The sequence below is a fragment of the Rutidosis leptorrhynchoides genome, chromosome 4 (genome assembly GCF_046630445.1).
Source record: "Rutidosis leptorrhynchoides isolate AG116_Rl617_1_P2 chromosome 4, CSIRO_AGI_Rlap_v1, whole genome shotgun sequence".
NCBI lineage: Eukaryota > Viridiplantae > Streptophyta > Magnoliopsida > Asterales > Asteraceae > Rutidosis > Rutidosis leptorrhynchoides.
In genome coordinates this window covers 527,893,874-527,915,693 of record NC_092336.1, presented here as the reverse complement: position 1 = coordinate 527,915,693, position 21,820 = coordinate 527,893,874, and the positions used below count along the sequence as shown (strand labels likewise).

Here is a 21,820-nt window from a genome sequence, read left to right as displayed (position 1 = left end):
AAGACGTTGCATTCGAGTCATTGGAGTTCAATAGAGAATATAAATAAGTAAATGACAGATTAGGTCATTTGGATATTATGAAATGTTAGACGAAAATGTCAAATATTGATGTAATGATAGTTTGCCTTTTAAGAATAAATGCAACGTTTGTAAAATGTATCATATAGAGGTCAAGTACCTCGCAATGTTATCATATGTTATTGTATTCGTCCCTATGGATTGGGTCGGGTCGTCTCATAAATTATCTGCGTTTATGTAATTGACAGCGAAACTCGTATCTACATTGCTAGGATTTTATCCCAACAATATTTTATATAAACAAGTGACCTACTATTGAATATTCTGTAAAATCTGACCTATGTAAAAACGGCATCGAAACGTCTTCGAACACCCGAAAATAACCATAAAAATATTGCAACCAAACAAGTGAACAACGTAAGCCATTGCAGAGCACAACCAAACCCAAACAAGGAGTCCCGCTAACTACATCAACAAACCCAAAATTCGCACTCACATAGCCGTGAAATACCATAAGAAAACAACTCAAAGAGGTGAAGCCAACTATAACTTGAATGTCGCCACTAGGAACGAAAATAACTAAAGAATACCAGAAAAGCGCTCTAAAATCTCACAAGCTGCAACCAAATGAAGACTCACAACATCACGAGACTGGTCTGGCAAATAGGTGACATTCAAAAAGAAAAGCAGTGACACAATACAAAGCGCGACAGAAGGGGCACAAGAGCATATTAGCTCCGGATAGGGATAAAGGAGGAAACGGGTCAAGATGAAGCAAAGTACAAACTTGTTCCTTAAAAATTTAGGCACTTTATTTAAAATGTTAATGTATTTCAAAGTTTGCATATTGGTTGAGTGGTAAAAAGTCTCAGTTGTTTGTGGGTCTGTATCCTTGAAAAAATAGGTGCAGGTTCAAATCCTGGGGGGGAGTTTTTTCCAAAGGTTGTGCCTCTGATATCCTTCACTTTGTGCAGGCTAAGCAGTTAACCTAAAGCATTTCGGGTACGCTTTGTGCGATGGATGCGAGGAGTTTCTTCCTAACAGGTGCGTGGGTGGCAAATGAGAGGATTCGATGCCGATATTGCCATTTAAAAAAAAAAAAGTTTGTTAGCTATAGCTAACATGGTTAGTGTGAAAAACTGAAAACTTTTAAAAGGACTTTATATGAGTTTAGTGTGTCATAAGAGGGTAGAAAATGTAAAATTGGTTAATATTTAAAGGTAAAAAATCTGGGAATATTATTATTTTCCATCAAACTAATAGAAATAGGGGTTGTGTGGTGCGTGCGTGAGCCGAGCAAGAAGGAGAAGCAAATTTTGATCGCTAATCTTTTATGCAACCCTTGATTTGATAAAGTAAATCCCTTTTAGTCAATGTGGAACCATCTTTAGCATCATCCATTACACTTTTGGTGTTCAATTTGGGGTTCTAAAACCCTAGAAAAGCAAGGTATGAACAGCTAATTGATTTTTATGAAATTGGTAATTTAGTTATGTTTAGTGTATGTATTTTATGTTGTTTACACTTTATTATCTTTGTAAAAACGAATAAAAGACGATGTTTACTTATGAACATCTATTATGTAGGATTCTACAAGTGGGTTTTGTTGATGATGATGATTTTGGGTTGTGGTAGGTGGTTTGAGTTAAAATTGTCACTAGCACACAATTATTTTAATTTGTAGCTAGTTAATGCTTACACAAATTCAAGAAAGGATGATGCTTTGTAAATTGATGATTTTATATATTAAGAAAATGATAATAGCAATTTGACACTTATGTGGAGAGGGTAAAGTAGAAATTAGAAGAATTGGAAAATAAATGTTATGGTTGAAAATTGAAATTAATCAAAATATTTAGAAGAATCATGTTGAGCTAGATACTAATTGAGTTATTGCTAGTAGTGTGAATTAGAGGATTAATTATGGTGTGATTATACTATGATATAGGAAGGAATCTAGAGGAAGGACTCGTGGCGTTTTAAAAATCGTGCATAAATTCTCAAGGTGGGTACTAAGGAAAAAGTTGACGGGTTAAGTGGGTTGTAAGTGGTGAAACGACTTTATAGTCCGGAAACCACTTACAAATTGTATTTTTATATTTCGTGTGGGTTGTGCGACTTAGGTCTCCCAATCGTAGTGTGAGGTTCACGACAAGTGGTGTGCCTTATGGCAATCACTTGGAGCAAATAATGTGTTGTGTGTGTGATTCGATTCAACAATTGTGGTGAAACGGATTCGGAGTCATAGTGTGGTATTATTTTTTATGAACATTCTTCTACTACTCTCAGGGTTAATTTTGTCAATTGACACATGTACCTTCTATGTGCTTTTTCTTTCTCATTATCACAGATAACAGATCCTCATGCTTACGAAATTGATGTGTAAGTTCATTCTCTTTAATTTAGGGTTTCACAGATCCTCATGGGTTACGAAATTGATCTGTAAGTTCAATCTCTGTAATTTAAGGTTTCATATTCCACAATCACCCTAGGGTTAGGGCTAGCTAACTGACGTACATTATGCATCTTCTTTTTTTTTTTGGACATCTGTTTGGGATCACCCAGGGGACTTAACCACCCACGCGTTCATCTCCCGTAGTTGCATAACCCGCCCCAACTACTGCCCTGGAGGAAACCCGGACCATTCCGAGAGCATGGCCGGTAAAACCCACCCTCCCCGTTGCCCCCGCACTAAGCGAAATGCGACCTGGGTGGATACTTCAGGTCATGGATAACATTGACTGCAATGCTGCAGTCCAGCGGAGTCGAACTCTCTACCTCTTGCTAAGAGAGGCAGGCCACTACCAGCTGAGCTACAGCTCAATGTTTGCATTATGCATCTTCTATTAACATTTTAGGTACTAAGATGAAGACAACGATTCGTTGATGGAATAGGACGACGAATTTTAATCACAACAGCAACGATTTTATGATAATATTTAAGATGAAATTGAAGATTCCGACTGGCACATTAATCGAGGATTGACGCCGGCAATCTTCGACTGCCTCTCGCTTTCAATTATCCAGTGAAATTGTTGGGCGTCTTCCGTGTTTTTTCGATTTCTGCATTTGCAAGTTACTCATTGCAATTTCATCTTCTGGATTTTGCATTTGGTGAGTTCCACTGCAATTTAAATTTTTATTACTATTCCTTAATTCGCCCATAAGGCGCTTATTTGAGTGCAATTTCTTTTGTTTTGTCTATTTTGGCCAGATTGGAGATTGCTCGCTTACTATAGCTGTTGTTTGTTTTTGTTCGTTCTCGAAGCAGGTTTTTGACGTTTTGCAGGTTGTTTCCATTTATTCTCTACGATAACTTGCAAAAACGTCAAAACCCGTTTCACGTCAAAGACCAATGATACTAATGTAGCACAATGTATAGCACCTGTTATAATCATGATGCACCAATCTGTAGAAACTGTAATAGCATAAGTGTAGGCTAATATATTTGCATTTATAAGACAATACACTTAAAATTAAGTTTCAGTAAGTGACTTAATTGGCATGTAAAAAGTTGTAATATTGATTTACTACAATTTCGATAACCACAATTGCCCCGCCTCAACTCGCAGGCATACCAGTCCTTGCTACACACAAAATTGAAAACATAAACACACAACACAACTAAAATTAATGAAACTTATCATGAAATCACCTTCACATTCACCAAATCACCCACTGCACATCATCATTAAGATCATGTAGCTAGCTACTTAACAAGCCCCAAATTGATAATACCCCAAGCAGTAGTTGGCCAAGATTTATCTTTAGCCTTATTCAACATTACCCTACTCCAAGCTACCCACCCTTCCCATGTTATCCTTTTGTCCCATGAACACCCCCATTCCAACAACAGACTCAAACCCTTTTCAATCTCTTTTTCACCCTCTTCAAACTTCCCTTTACCCAAATAAACCTGACCCAACAACACATGTGGCTCACCCACAAATGGGTTCAACTCAATACACTTGACCAACTTCTCCTCATCCTTTTCCTTCTTACCCTCATCACACCCATCATCATAAACCACCTCCCAGTATAAGTCCCTGGCCTTAATCTGATCAGTTGCGTCAAGAATCTTGCTACACTTTTCGAAAATAGGTGGGATCACTAGTTCGATATCTTCGTTGCGTTCAACTGCAGTGCCAGTCCTACTTTCTTTCATGGAAATCGCTTCTTCTCGAACCAAAAGCGTGTAAACTGCACCCATTCTTGAAGCTGAATTCATCCATAAACCTGGTTTTCCATTTCCAGGATACAAAGTTTCATACCTACTCCCTGATTGTTCAAGTCGACCGTTCCAGTTTACATATAAAACATCCTGAAAACTGAAATATTGTTCACATATATCGGCTAATGTCATAAAAAGTAACACACCGATCATTCTTCTTGAAACCAGAATCTCTTCACCTGTTACATAATGTTTTCCAATCACCCCATTTTTCGGAATCAGTAAGTTAACCTTTTTACGCAACGAAACCTCAGAAGCTTCTAGAAACTCTACAAGCTCCGATTCAGTAAATTTACGTATGATATTTGTACGGACAAGAGACTGGCGATCAACAACACAAAACAAATGAGCCAATATTTCGGCTTCTTCTCCAATAAGACTGCGAACTTTATCCCTTTCGGTTTCAGGGTCGAATAGGACAATGTTACTGTAAGAGTTTGAGTAAACAGAGTGAAACAGGGCGCAAAGTGCAATTGAATCAGGGGAGTTCCACAGCTTAATGATGCGGTACACGTGGCGGAGGTGGTCTAGGAAGCTTCCTGGACGATGGAAACATTCTCCTGCACCCGTAGAGCATAAAACGGCGATTAGGGACGGAAGTTTTGGGTCTATTTTTTCGAATTCTTCACGGAGGAATGGCTTAGCAGATTCCAAAAGGATTTGGAGTCTTTGGTTAGTTGAGTTTGAAGGAGACATGGCTGATCAAGGCATTTTGTTCGGTTATTGTTGTTAAAGGTTGATATGATGATGAAGGCGGAGATGTTATTGATAGTTTATTGACCATATTTATGGAGGATGTCACCAAAAAAATAACAAAAAAAATTAACTCTGGATTTTATTTTTATTTGGATGAAAGCTGTCGAGAATGGATGAACCAGTGTGCTAGTTTGAAAGAAACGTGTCCAAAAAAGTAACAATAAGTTAAAAACGCTATTTTTTTTTTTAGTAAATGATGTATTGTTTAAAAGAGAATATATAAGAACATGAATGATGAGACTAAACACTCATTAACTCTCAATTAACTATTAAAACACAAGATAGAAGAATGTGTTTGGAATGCTTGAATCTGCTTGTAAAATGCTCTACTTGTAGCAGATGGCAATGACTTTATGGTATATAAAGAACACAAGTTGGTAGATGGTCATTCAGCAGATTGTTAAAAGTGACAAAGGAGAAAGGAACATGAGGTGTCGTTCAGTGTCCATTTTTAATGTTCATTTTATAAATTTTTTATTCATTTTTAATTATAAATATTTTTATTTATTTTAAATAAAACAATTAAATATAAATAACTAAACAGTTAAATATAAACTTTCTTAGTTTTTCGGGTGGACGCCTCAAACAATCATGCCCGAATAATTCTTCGTCCTGGTTTGTTTCTTCGGTTTCTACTTCTTGTCTTTCTTCATCAGCTTTATTCAAGTCAATCGGATCAACTTGATCTTCTTCCTCAACAGCCGATCAATACCTTGCATTACGACGACCAATAACAACCAGATCAGGAGCTAACCACTTCGACTCTGCCTTCAAAAAATTCCAAGCTTTATAACTTGCAAAACATCTCTTCACCTCTTGGCGATAAACTTCTTCACAACGAACTCGGAAATCACCATGGTTCTCTCCACTCTTCCATTCGCGCTTCAATCGAATTACAATCCCGTTGTATTTTTGACGATCAACATTCAATTTTCTCCATTTGCTAGATAACGAATCTTTCGTACGCTTATGAATTGGATTGCTTTTATGAATTAGATTGCGTTTGTGGTATTCTTCAACAACTTGGTACCAAAACGATGCACCTAAACTAAATCCATTTGAATATATATATATATATATATATATATATATATATATATATATATATATATATATATATATATATATATCCAAAAGTTCAAACGAGAACCACAAAAAATGCGAGAACTGCGAGAAGTTTTAATTTACGAAGATTTTCACAAATGAGTAGATTGAATCACCCATAAATGTTGATGGAGAGTAAAAATGAACATAAAATAGATTGAAAAAACTTATATTTTACCTATATAATTAAATATATAGTTTCTTGTTCACATGTGCATATTTGTTTGTGAACATGTAAACAGATTCATATAATTAACAATTTAACATGTAATTTGTAGTAATGAACATATGTTTGTTAATGATATGAACATTAATTAACATTTGCATGTAATTTGTTGCATTTAAATTCATAAAAACCATGAAATTAAAAGGTTCTCGCAGTTCTTGTCTTTTTTGTGGTTCTCGTTTGAACATATATATATATATATATATATATATATATATATATATATATATATATATATATATATATATATATATATATATATATATAATTAAGAGGGAAACACTTTTTTGTGGGGAAGTAGTTTTTTTTTTTAATTTTCTTTACAAATATTAAGATCACGTGAAAATATGATCATTGAAAAAAGACACTTCGTGATAAATGTTATTATATTGACCAGAAAACGCTCGAATAAATAACATTCATCGATAAATGTTCCTGATAACATTCATCGTGATGCATGTTATTCTTCAAGCGATTTTTTTAGGATTAGAAATTAGGGTTTAGAAATTTAAGTTTAAGGTTTAGATTTAGAGTTTAGATTGAGTTTTTAACATGAACAGTTTAGAGTTTAAGGACTAAACACTAAATCCTAAACCTTAAACTCTAAATTGGGCTAAATTTTGAAAAAAACTTCACAGGAGATGAAAAACAAACGCTCGAAAAATAACATGCATCACGATGGATGTTATCAGGAACATTTATGGATGAATATTATTTCTTCGAGCGTTTTCTGGTCAAAAAATAACATTTATCACAAATTGTCTTTTTTAAATATTCATATTTTCACCTAATCTTAATGTTCGTGAAAAAAATTATAAAAAAAACGAAAAAAAAATAAAATTCACTTTCTCCTTTCCGACTAAAAAAGTGTTTCCCCCTTGATTAGTCATATATATATATATATATATATATATATATATATATATATATATATATATATATATATATATATATATATATATATATATATATATATATATATATATATATATATATATATATATATATATATGTTTGATAGTTTCTGACCTAGGTAGGACAGGCACGTTCCAACCCATTAGACTGATCAAGCTGACAACTCCCAATTAGCTGACTATGACTCCTTTTGATACCGTCGGATCAGTTGTCCGGGACATGCCACACTTCTCCACCGGTTACCTGTCTATTGGGAAGGAAATCTTTCGACACCAAAATGTAACAACCCAAACCAAACCACGTTCGAACCCGCTTAAAGTATCACAAAAAAAAAAATTATTTTTGTTGCACAGCTATTGGCGCGGCGCGCCAACCTTCTGCGCGGCGCGCAAAAAGGCCTGGACAGGCTGCTGTCCCAAAAAGTCAAAAACATGAAAATGTTTGACCACTTCCCGACGTATTTAGACAAAACGCTTTTCACAACATATTCATATATGAAAAACTAACACGTTCCATTCATAAAATAAGTTTTACGAGACCGGGCCCACATCGGCCGTTTTACGACTTTCGTACAAAATACAAGTTTTCAACCACATGATTTTTAATACAAAATAAAGCCGAGCATGGCGATTGGGGATACGCTACCCAATCCTAATCGAATCCAAAAGCATGCCTCTAAAGCAACTACGCAAGTCCACTAGTCCCCGCACTTACCGGAGCCGCCGCGTCCATGCAATCTATAAAAATGTCAACAACGAGAGGGTAAGCTAACGCTTAGTGAGTGAGAATATACTACATACATATATATGCATAAAATGGACACACCACATAAATAAACAAATACCGCATACTGAAGCATCCAAGCATAAAGGCAAGCTAATCTAAGCATACCGTACGATCACTAAGCAACAAGCTAACAACATCAACAATGAGTAAGTTCACCAACGACAATGTGAACAAATGCCAATAAGCTACACCCGGAGGGTTAGCTACATCACGACAATACAACATTATATGTATACAATATTTAACATGCTAAACAATCACAAACACAATAAGGTTAACCATAACGCTATGGTGCTACCGGCTCGTGGTTCACACCATACGTATTTGAGTCATACTCTTTTATAGTGTTACCGGCTCGTGGTTCACACTTCGACGCTACCGGCTCGTGGTGCACGCCTCGTTTTATAGTGCTACCGGCTCGTGGTTCACACTCGATGCTACCGGCTCGTGGTTCACATCTATTTTTATAGTGCTACCGGCTCGTGGTTCACACTCGATGCTACCGGCTCGTGGTTCACATCTATTTTTATAGTGCTACCGGCTCGTGGTTCACACTCGATGCTACCGACTTGTGGTTCACATCTATTTTTATAGTGCTACCGGCTCGTGGTTCACACTCGATGCTACCATAACATCCACAAACAAATACGCCATAAACATGAACGCATAATTATTCCACTCACAATATTAACCCTTCGCCATTGGGGTTATATAATCCACATCACCCGCCCATGTGATAACGTACACACAAAGTGTGCACCTCGTCAAAGGTGGTCAACCAAAATGCACAACCGTGCCAATTGGACCTATACACAAGTTCATCAATCCACCTATATGTGAAGTGAGCTCTATGACTGAGAACCACTTCACCCGACCCGCACCCATTCTACACATACATATGCACATAGGATATTAACACTCACCTTATCGCCTTGAAGAATGCCACCGAATAATCCGCAATCGCCGATGGAATGTACCTATTTCATTTATCACATAACAAGTAACACAATTAGGGTGGATATACAAATCAACCCAAATTGACAACTAGTGCAATTTCGACCCAAATGCACTTCCAAGCACCAATCGCGCCCAAATTAACCAATAATCACTAACACAAGTGAGAATGGTCCTAATACGCCAATTAAACCCAATCATAGGTGTTAAACACCTATCTTGCCCATAATGACACTTAAACCCTAATTTTAACCCAAAGGAGTCAACATCGCGCCGTTAGCGAGTTTTGACACCAAAACATATTTAACTCGGTTTTATACTTCAACTTAATCCATTTTAAGTTTATAAACCTTATTAGATCGACAATTGAGTCATAATCATCACCAAACCCTAATTTTGACTCTAGTCAAAATTAGTCAACCCAAATTCACCTAAAGTGGTTCCAACACTTCTATAATCACTAAACCTAGTGATTAAACTCAAGATTAAAGCCTAATCAAGGTCAAATCGTCAACCAACCCAAAACCCGCCAAGTGACAAGAATAACTAGTCACCATAAACCCATTTCATCATCTAAGAGGGTTTCACAACAAATCAAACTCAAACCCTAACTTGAATATCAAATCTAACAAATGTAATTCGGAGTTTGAACTTACCAATACCACCAAAAAGATGCCGTTGACGAGTAGAACAACTTTAAAACACGAGCTTTGGTGAGAATCCAACTCCTTCTTCTCCAATTCAAGCTCTCTCACTCTAGAACCCTTCCTCTCTCTCTAGATATGGATGAGAGTGTTTGTGTGGGTGAGAAATGAGCTCCAATGGAGTTCTAGATCAGTTTTGGTGACCCTAAACCGACCCTAAATGAAAAGACCAAAGTACCCCTCATTTAAACCTTTTAAAAAAGCTGAAAATTGCATCAGACGGGATCGGAGCGCCGCTCCATAAGGTGGAGCGCCGCTCCAACCTTCAGGTCAGTTTTCAGTTTCTTGTTTTGGCCATAACTTTTTGACCGTAGCTCCGTTTTCGATGAATCAAATATCGTTGGAAACATAATAAGATTTTCTTTCCAATGGTAAGGCTTTGAAACATCAACTCAAACTTTATTTGGGGTTGAAAAGATATGTACACACCTTGTCACTTCAGACAACGTCCAGTTTCCTTCGACGTTCGAGCAAGCAACACGTACGTGCTTCGTACACTTCATACACGCATCGTACACCATAAATACATTATGTACAATAAATATTTAGGTCTTACACAAAAACACCGTTGAGTGATAATCCAATTTTCAGTTACTAGCTTGTGTCATCTCGGTTTCTGCACCATCAATGAAGTGTGCGAGACTTCAATCATAGGACTTAAACAGGAGACAAAACCGCCTCAATTCATAGCTCTAGACACGCCGAACCTACCACTGACATGCCAACGATCACCCTCGTACATAATTTCCATCTATCACTGATTTTCCTTCCCAATAATTAGAAAATCTGACAAACGCCCTTGTAGACTATTCATTAAGGCTCCAGTGAAAACGTAGTCACTGATCATGCATATTTTTACCATAGGGTTTAACATGCCTGCTCAATGCGTTAGTGGGGTTTAAAGATCTTAGAACAAGGCTCTCCGGTCCGGCTACCGTGAATAACCCTGGCCGACATGATGATGTCGGCGGGGTGGCCAAGTGATTAAGTCCACCTTTGATAGCGATCGCTGATCAGAAGGCCCCAAATAAGGTTGTAGGTGCTAGTTTAATGAAGAACTAAGCTGTTAACCTTGAAAAGACGAAGAATGATGCTTAATTGCGTAAGGCGTGTGGCAGATGATAGTTACGTAATGTGATGATGCTTAGAATGATAGTTAGGGTTTGTATATATAGGCAAACCCTAATTCTAGAACCATCCGAGATATTGGCAATCCTTTCCATAACAAACTCCCCCGAATCACGGATGTAATTATGGAAAAGATATTTACTTGTTAGCCAAGTAATCGCTGTACCGAGAACAAAGACATCAGATACGAATCCGCATACCGCATAACGTACACAAACACACGCATACGCACACTAGTAAGCGCCCGCATACATATGAGGTGCGCATGCGGGTTGCGGTATCATTATGTCCCCCCAATTTGATGTTATATGACGCAAGACATATGACATCAAACTATTAAGCGGAAAAAACAAGAAAACCGCTAGCATTCAATGTTCCGCGTGCGTTTCGAGGTCATTTAATGCCTGTCACTGTCGCAGAAGACCATTCGGTTGACAAGACGTAAAGTGGCAGTTGGCAGGCGCGTGTCAGCCACGCGCTCATAGGTAACCATACCCAACTGACATCCACACGCGTACTTAAAATGCCACCCGTTGATCGCGTAACACGTGTACAGCCAGGATGAGACCATTCCAATCCACACTATAAATAGACGCCCTTCACCTTCATTTCTACTCTCCTGCCATTTGCTTCTCCAATACGCTGCCTTTTTCAATTCCGATCAAATCTCGAATACTCCGGCCTACTCCCGAAGGTTATTAATTCTCCAAACACTCTATAGAAAATGACCAAGGCTAGCGAGACTTTTGTAGATAGTGTAGAGTCCATTATAGAGCAGTGGTACATTGATTCGTTAGTGAAACAATAACCGCCGCTAGCACAGTACAATCCGATGCCACCCTTGTCTAACCAACGTGCTCATTCACCACCAGAAAAGAAGGTAGCCATATACGAGCATGCGTTTAAGCATGGTAATTTTAGGGTGCCCCGTCGGATTTCTTTCTAGGCGTTTTAGATCACTTCGGCGTAGGATTAGGGCAACTACACCCTTATGCGATAGGAAATATTGTGCTGTTTGAAATGTGGTGCGCTGCACTCAACAAGGTTCCCTAAGTGAAGGTCTTCTGCCATTTATACCGTCTAGCCAACCACCACAAATCGTGGTTTACCTTCTTCGCCCGTCAACATTTCACAAAAATCCCCAAATCGAATGCGGGTCAATGGAAAGAAACTTTCTTTTTCATTGACCAAACTGTTGTTGTGGCCAGTTTTCCGCAAACTCTTATCTGGTGCGAAAATATGGCAAAGGATGTGAACAAAACCCCCACCCTTGATGATGAGGAAAGAAAGCTGTTGGCGGAGTGTGCCAACGCACAACTGGTGCACCGTTCGTATGGAAATGTGATGCTGCGGTTAGGAAACATATCCGCGCATTGGCCATGGAAGAACCTGCGTCCGGCCATAGTCGCACCGAATGGCAAGGGTAGGAATAGTACAAATGCATATAAATATAAAACCACTAGCGCATTCGTACAGGTTCTAATTGTAGTGACCCGAACTTTTCCATGTTTATATATATATTAAATGAAATTGTTATTTACATGATTAAGTGTTTCCAACATGTTAAGCAATCAAACTTGTTAAGACTTGATTAATTGAAATAGGTTTCATATAGACAATTGACCACCCAAGTTGACCGGTGATTCACGAACGTTAAAACTTGTAAAAACTATACGATGACATATATATGGTTATATATATAGTTAACATGATTTTATTATAAGTATGTATCTCATTAGGTATTTTAACAATGAGTTATATACATAAAGATGAGACTATTAATTTAAGAAACTCGAAAACGATATATATAATGATTATCGTTATAACAACGTCTTACTAGGTACATATGAATCATATTAAGATATTGATACACTTGGTTAATTATGTTAAATGATAAGTAAATATATTATTAAGTATATTAACAATGAAATACATATGTAAAAATAAGACTACTAACTTAATGATTTCGAAACGAGACATATATGTAACGATTATCGTTGTAACGACATTTAACTGTATATATATCATACTAAGATATATTATATATCATAATATCATGATAATATAACAATTTAACATCTCATTTGTTATAATAAACAATGGGTTAACAACATTCAACAAGATCGTTAACCTAAAGGTTTCAAAACAACATTTACATGTAACGACTAACGATGACTTAACGACTCAGTTAAAATGTATATACATGTAGTGTTTTAATATGTATTCATACACTTTTGAAAGACTTCAAAACACTTATCAAAATACTTCTACTTAACAAAAATGCTTACAATTACATCCTCGTTCAGTTTCATCAACAATTCTACTCGTATGCACCCGTATTCGTACTCGTACAATACACAGCTTTTAGATGTATGTACTATTGGTATATACACTCCAATGATCAGCTCTTAGCAGCCCATGTGAGTCACCTAACACATGTGGGAACCATCATTTGGCAACTAGCATGAAATATCTCATAAAATTACAAAAATATGAGTAATCATTCATGACTTATTTACATGAAAACAAAATTACATATCCTTTATATCTAATCCATAGACCAACGACCAAAAACACCTACAAACACTTTCATTCTTCAATTTTCTTCATCTAATTGATCTCTCTCAAGTTCTATCTTCAAGTTCTAAGTGTTCTTCATAAATTCCAAAAGTTCTAGTTTCATAAAATCAAGAATATTTCCAAGATTGCAAGTTTACTTCCAAGTTTTCTAAATCCATTCCAAGTAATCATCCAAGATCAAGAAACCTTTGTTACTTATAGTAGGTTATCTTTCTAATACAAGGTAATAATCATATTCAAACTTTAATTCAATTTCTATAACTATAACAATCTTATTTCGAGTGGAAATCTTACTTGAAATTGTTTTCGTGTCATGATTCTGCTTCAAGAACTTTCAAGCCATCCAAGGATCCTTTGAAGCTAGATCTATTTTTCTCATTTCTAGTAGGTTTATCCAAGGAACTTGAGGTAGTAATGATGTTCATAACATCATTCGATTCATACATATAAAGCTATCTTATTCGAAGGTTTAAACTTGTAATCACTAGAACATAGTTTAGTTAATTCTAAACTTGTTCGCAAATAAAAGTTAATCCTTCTAACTTGAATTTTAAAATCAACTAAACACATGTTCTATATCTATATGATATGCTAACTTAATGATTTAAAACCTGAAAACACGAAAAACACCGTAAAACCGGATTTACGCCGTCGTAGTAACACCGCGGGCTGTTTTGGGTTAGTTAATTAAAAACTATGATAAACTTTGATTTAAAAGTTGTTATTATGAGAAAATGATTTTTATTATGAACATGAAACTATATCCAAAAATTATGGTTAAACTCAAAGTGGAAGTATGTTTTCTAAAATGGTCATCTAGACGTCGTTCTTTCGACTGTGTAACTTATTTTTCCGACTATAAACCTATACTTTTTCTGTTTAGATTCATAAAATAGAGTTCAATATGAAACCATAGCAATTTGATTCACTCAAAACAGATTTAAAATGAAGAAGTTATGGGTAAAACAAGATTGGATAATTTTTCTCATTTTAGGTACGTGAAAATTGGTAACAAATCTATTCCAACCATAACTTAATCAACTTGTATTGTATATTATGTAATCTTGATATACCATAGACACGTATACAATGTTTCGACCTATCTTGTCGACACATCTATATATATTTTGGAACAACCATAGACACTCTATATGTGAATGTTGGAGTTAGTTATACAGGGTTGAGGTTGATTCCAAAATATATATAGTTTGAGTTGTGATCAATACTGAGATATGTATACACTGGGTCGTGGATTGATTCAAGATAATATTTATCGATTTATTTCTGTACATCTAACTGTGGACAACTAGTTGTAGGTTACTAACGAGGACAGCTGACTTAATAAACTTAAAACATCAAAATATATTAAAAGTGTTGTAAATATATTTTGAACATACTTTGATATATATGTATATATTGTTATAGGTTCGTGAATCAACCAGTGGCCAAGTCTTACTTCCCGACGAAGTAAAAATCTGTGAAAGTGAGTTATAGTCCCACTTTTAAAATCTAATATTTTTGGGATGAGAATACATGCAGGTTTTGTAAATGATTTACAAAATAGACACAAGTACGTGAAACTACATTCTATGGTTGAATTATCGAAATCGAATATGCCCCTTTTTATTAAGTCTGGTAATCTAAGAATTAGGGAACAGACACCCTAATTGACGCGAATCCTAAAGATAGATCTATTGGTATATATATATATATATATATATATATATATATATATATATATATATATATATATATATATATATATATATATATATATATATATATATATATATATATATATATATATTGACCCATTTGAAGATTTTGTTTATGATATGGTAAGTATAATATACTTACTTGTGACCTTATTTATAGTCCTTGAAATTTCTATCATAATGCCTAAAACTCCAAATTCTTTTCAGTTAGGCAGTTTGAGAACACGGTTGTTCTTATCATTATCACAGGTGAAATAATAATCATTATAAGCATCAAATATTGAAAATTTAAAAATGATCAAATAGCATAAAGTAAGCAAGTGCATCAAAATGCAAAAATAGAAGTGTGTGCATCAAAATGAGTTGGGGGTATAGATTTAGGACAATTATAGGATCAATAGAAATTACAAATTATGCAAAATAAATGTGTACTATCTGTTTGTGTAGTAAAACGACCTTCGATCCCACATCATGCCTGAACAAATCAACTCTAGGTCACAACAGAGATTTACAAGGTATAAGTGTATAACTTGAAAGACTTTGATTGATTTAAAAATGTAGTTTGGGTCATGACGGTGGAAATGAGTAAAGGCTGCTTTGGATCTGCCGGGTTAAATGGGTTGATAATTTCAAATGAAATTCAAGTATGTTTTGGTTCATGAGTGTATGGAATGTTGAATGAAACGTCAGTAAAATGTGTATTTGTAATTAATCCAAATACCATTAATTGTTGGGCAGAAAAGCTTGAAGCTATAGATGTTGTGAGTTGTTCCTTACAATTTTTTATTCAAAACACAAAGTATTAAGTATTTAATAGACTTACGGTTGCGGTTAATACCTTCAATTACAGTTATATATGGGCTTCAAACCCCATCCAAAGTACCGGATGCTTTAGTACTTCGAAATTTATATCATATCCGAAGGGTGTCCCGGAATGATGGGGATATTCTTATATATGCATCTTGTTAATGTCGGTTACCAGGTGTTCACCATATGAATGATTTTTATCTCTATGTATGGGATGTGTATTGAAATATGAAATCTTGTGGTCTATTGTTACGATTTGATATATATAGGTTAAACCTATAACTCACCAACATTTTTGTTGACGTTTAAAGCATGTTTATTCTCAGGTGAATACTAAGAGCTTCCGCTGTTGCATACTAAAATAAGGACAAGATTTGGAGTCCATGTTTGTATGATATTGTGTAAAAACTGCATTCAAGAAACTGATTTCGATGTAACATATTTGTATTGTAAACCATTATGTAATGGTCGTGTGTAAACAGGATATTTTAGATTATCATTATTTGATAATCTACGTAAAGCTTTTTAAACCTTTATTTATGAAATAAAGGTTATGGCTTGTTTTAAAATGAATGCAGTCTTTGAAAAACGTCTCATATAGAGGTCAAAACCTCGCAACGAAATCAATTAATATGGAACGTTTTTAATCAATAAGAACGGGACATTTCAGTTGGTATCCGAGCGTTGGTCTTAGAGAACCAGAAAATTTGCATTAGTGTGTCTTATCGAGTTTGTTAGGATGCATTAGTGAGTCTGGACTTCGACCGTATTTTCTTTAAAAATGATTGCTTAACATTTTTGTTGGAAACTATATATTAATAACATGTATATATTATGTGATATATTAATCTCTTAACATGTTTGATATTGTGTGATAGATGTCTACCTCTAGCACAAATCCCATTGACTCACCTAATAATAACGAAGAGTCGGATATATATTGGACTGATTCACAAGTTCCCGAAGAAGAACCGGAAGAAGAATCAGAACCGGAAGAAGAATCAGAACCGGAAGAGGAGGAACCGGAGGAGGAAATAGAACCGGTGGGGGAAATAATAAAACGGTTAAGTAAAAGAAAATCTTCAACCAACCGACCAAGGTTAATTATGGTCAATGGTGTTTCCGCCAAGGAAGCAAAATATTGGGAGGATTACCAATTCTCCGATGAATCGGATTCCGACGAGAATTCCGATGGTGTTATAGAAATTACCCCAACTGAATTTAAAAAGGCAAAAGAAAATAATAAGGGAAAGGGCATAAAAATTGAGAAATCTAATTCCAACCCCGATGAACTTTATATGTATCGTCAACCCCCGAAGCCCTTAAGTTGTAACAATGACCCGGGAACCTCTAAACCACCAGGTTTTTCTAAACCAATGTGGAAAACGATGGCTCGTATTAGGGGAACATCATATATCCCTAGAAACTTGTCAAAACGAACCAAAACCAAAGAAGAAGAAACGAGCGAGTCGGAATAAGATAGTTGTATTCGTGTGGTGTAATATATGTAATATAGTGTGCTTATGCTTTATGATATATGTAAAAATTGCTTGTATTAATAAGTATTTTTTTTTTTTTTATGAATCTAACTCTTGTCTATTTTACAGTATAAAAACACAAAATGGATAGACAACCCAATATTTTAAGAGACCTACCCGGAGACATGATTGATGAAATCTTGTCTAGAGTCGGTCAGAATTCCTCGGCACAACTATTTAAGGCGAGATCAGTTTGTAAGACATTCGAAGAACGTTCCAAGAATTCCTTGGTTTATAAAAGGCATTCGTTCGAAAGATGGGGGATATCACATTGGGAAACCCATAAGTTACGATGTGTTTACTTTGACGCATATATTGCGGGGAACCCAAATGCTATTTTACGCAACGGGTTAAGAAATTATTTTGACTCAATGTATCCGAATATAGGACTTCATGATTTAGAAAAAGCGGCTAACATGCAACATAAAGAAGCATGCTATGCTTACGGGTTAGTAATGTTCGCTTCTCACCAAAGTGAGAAAAAGAAGATCGGGCTACAACTATTAAACAAAACGTTCCCACAAGTGACGGAGTCGGTAATTGGGGTAAGAAATGAGGTTTTTAGGTTATTACGAGACTGTTGGTCATTACATAACCCTCGTCCCTTTGACGACGTTACAACACGCTGTCTTATCAACGGCCATAACGGTTATGTTCCACAAGACCAAGGATGGGAAGTAGTCCTAGTAAAACCAGAATGCATGACTTGTTTCTGGACGTATGAATTACGTGTCTTTATTGCCTTTGCTGAACGACTTGTGTACTAGCTAGAATTATCTTCACAACTATCTTGTATCAAAGTTATTGTGTGCTATATTTCATGCTTTATGTAAAATAAGCGGTATTGTAAGTTTGTAAAATATTGTATAAAAGTTTGAACGCGAAATATTATTATAATCAGTTTTTCATATAGAATTGTAGTAGTTGAATTATATATTAGCTACTAAGTATGAACTTAACGGGTAGGTACTACCCGAATTTAAACTTATAAAACGCTAATATGAAGAAAAAGCTTTTATAAATGAGTTCATATTATGCTACGAAATACTATTAACTACTCTTAATATTCTGTATGATTAACTTGTTCCATTTGACTATTTTGAAGGAAATGGCACCGACTACTCGACACACCGTGAATATGAATGAAGATGAATTCCGTACTTTTCTAGGTTCAAACATAGCCGCAGTATAGGCTGCGGTACATGCCAACAATAACCTTGGATCTAGCAGTACAGGAAATCGTGTAGGATGCACCTACAAAGAATTCACTGCCTGCAAACTGTGACGATCGCTCCAAATCCATATGGACGAACACGTCATTCATTGATTTCATTGCGAGGTATTTGACCTCTATATGATACGTTTTGTAAACATTGCATTCTTTTGAAAAGGCACACCATAAATGAATATTTAAATCAAAGGTTTTCGACATCTGATGATTTCTACATATAGACAATCACCATAAATAATAGTTTACAACATCATTTCTGTTGACAATGCAGTCAAAATAAGATACATGGTGATGATTTGGTAAATGCAACGTCTCCTTGAAAAATATGTCATGTAAGACTCCATGCACATAGCTTGTTTAACATCTAAGCAAACAGCGGAAGACTTCTAGGAAACCTGAGAATAAACATGCTAACAAGTGTCAACACAAAGGTTGGTGAGTTCATAGTTTTAATGTTGCTCATAATCTGTATATAAAGGTGGATCACAAGATTTCAGTTGTTCAATCCAGAAACGTTTATCAATAGATTCTACATAACAGAGCACCCTGGTAACTAAACTTAACGTATATATAATTTGTACCCTTTGTATAATCATCTTAATAATACACGCAAACCAACGTGTACGCTTCTCAAATAGCATACATCCGTTAAAAGGCTAGTGCTCTAGCTCGGACGGGGATATCAAGCCCTATGGATCCATATATAACTACTCGCGCCCACCAGTTCTTATAACCGGCATTTACTAGTTACCAAAGCTAAGGGATTTTCGGTTCAAACTCGGTGTAGAATTTAGTATGTACTTGTATCCATTGCGTTTAAAATAAAGTGCAAGTATTCTCAGCCCAAAAATATAGATTGTAAAAGCAATTAAAAAGGGAGCAAATGAAACTCACGCATATAAATCTAGTATTTTCAGTATTTATAAACAGTCGCATGTATTCTCAGCCCAAAAATATATTGAGTAAAAGGGATCATATGAAACTCACGCATATAAATATTGTAAATCAGTTTATAAAGCATTTGCATGTATTCTCAGCCCAAAAATGTAGAGAGTAAAAGGGATCATATGAAACTCACTGTTTAATATTGATATACAATATTGTAGAAAAGCACGTAGACGCATCGGAGATAATAAACACGAGGTTTGATTCACAAAAATACCCTCGAACATTACCCATAATTTCCTTGGCAATAACCCATATTTTCCTTAGCTCTAGCTCGCTTGGAAACACGTTTTGAAAATTACTTGGACAGCACTCCGTCGTAATATTTTATGTACATTATTATTTTTGTATCGCAAAAATAATAACACTAATAATAAAAATAATAAGATTAATAATAATCTTAATAATAATAATAATAATAATAATAATAATAATAATAATAATAATAATAAAAAATAATATTACGGAGTATATCTATATTTGTGTATGTGTGTGATTATCTCGAGCCAAAAACTGCAATTTATAGCAATCGTACCTGAAAAAGTACCCCATGCGATCGCATGGGATTTGTGCTTCAAGGCCATGCGATCGCATGGAACCCTGGGACAGCTCACAAATTTTTAACTTCTTGTTTGTCGACATAATTTTATATTATATATAATATATTTAATTTATATAATTAATTATATATTATATTAAATTCACATGCATAGTTGACTTGTAATTTTTGTTCTGATAAGTCGTATGTCATCACTCGACTTATGTCCCGGTTCCGGTTTTTCGAACGCCCTTTCGTACGCTGAGAAAACTAGTACTTTTCGTTTCGTGACTCGTACCTTTGTCAAAATATAAACTTAAATTATCCCTAAATTATATCACTCAAAGTGTATCTTAAACTTTCGAGTGTTTTGGTCATTTACTTTTATAAATTATCGTCTCGTTATTTGTTAAAATACATTTTAAAATAGTGGTTACTGTAGCAAAGTCAATTTCACTGTAGCAATTCACTGTAGCAAAGTCAATTTCACTGTAGCAAATAGTGATTTTCGCAAACACTGTAGCATTTTGGGTACTGTAGCAATTTGAAAATACTGTAGCAAATTAGTGTTTTACTGGTTCATCTTAAACGCTTTAGTTAACTTATCTGAATATCAATTGAATCAATAAACGAATGTTACTATCGTTTACTAAATAACTTTAAATCATATATATTCAATTAGATATATAAACCAATAAGTTTAATGTACGGTATCATGCAATTAAAACATTGTTACCTTTTCAAGTTATAGTATATATGTATCTATTTACATATAATTGTTCGTGAATCGTCGAAAACAATCGAAGGGTTTTTAAATATATAAAAGTAGTTCAAAAATTTTGAGATTCAGTTTTACAGACTTTGCTTATCGTGTCGGAAATGTTAATCATACAAAGATTAAGTTTAAATTTGGTCAGAAATTTCCGGGTCATCACACAAACCTTTGGAATTTGATGGAACCGAAGGACCGATCGGATTGAAACGGTGAACCGAGAAGGTCGAATCGATGTTTGCCATAAGTAAGTGTACTGAAGAGGACAAAGTGAAGTACGCTACGCATACCTTCACAGGTTCTGCGTTAACATGGTGGAATACCTATCTAGAGCAAGTGGGACAAGATGATGCGTACGCACTACCGTGGTCAGCATTCAAGCACTTGATGAACGAGAAGTACCGTCCCAGAACCGAGGTCAATAAGCTCAAGACAGAACTTAGAGGGTTACGAACCCAAGGATTTGATATTACCACGTACGAAACACGATTCACAAAATTGTGCCTATTGTGTCCGGGAGCGTTCGAAGATGAGGAAGAGAAGATCGACACGTTTGTGAAAGGATTACCGGAAAGAATCCAAGAAGATATAAGTTCACATGAGCCCGCCTCCATACAACAGGCATGTAGAATGGCTCACAAACTAGTTAACCAGATTCAGGAAAGAATTAAAGAACAGACGGCTGAAGAGGCCAATGTGAAGCAAGTCAAAAGAAAGTGGGAGGAAAACGGTGATAAGAATCACCAATACAACAACAACAGCAATTACAATAATAATCGCAACAATTATCCCAACAATCGCAACATCAATCGCAACTACAACAAACGGCCCAACAATAACAACAACAATAACAACAACAACAACAACAACAA

General features: G+C 35.4%; 1 protein-coding gene across 1 annotated transcript; it reads right to left on the bottom strand.

Moving 5' to 3' along the window:
• Positions 1-3,727: 3,727 nt before the first annotated feature.
• Positions 3,728-4,945, bottom strand: LOC139842558 (uncharacterized). The gene has a single exon (XM_071832681.1). It carries the CDS (start codon positions 4,943-4,945, stop codon positions 3,728-3,730), a length of 1,218 nt encoding a protein of 405 aa, XP_071688782.1.
• Between the last annotated feature and the right edge of the window lie 16,875 nt (positions 4,946-21,820).

Bases quoted from the DNA above. Each gene is read 5' to 3' on its own strand.
- LOC139842558 (XM_071832681.1), bottom strand. From the start codon at position 4,945: ATGTCTCCTTCAAACTCAACTAACCAAAGACTCCAAATCCTTTTGGAA.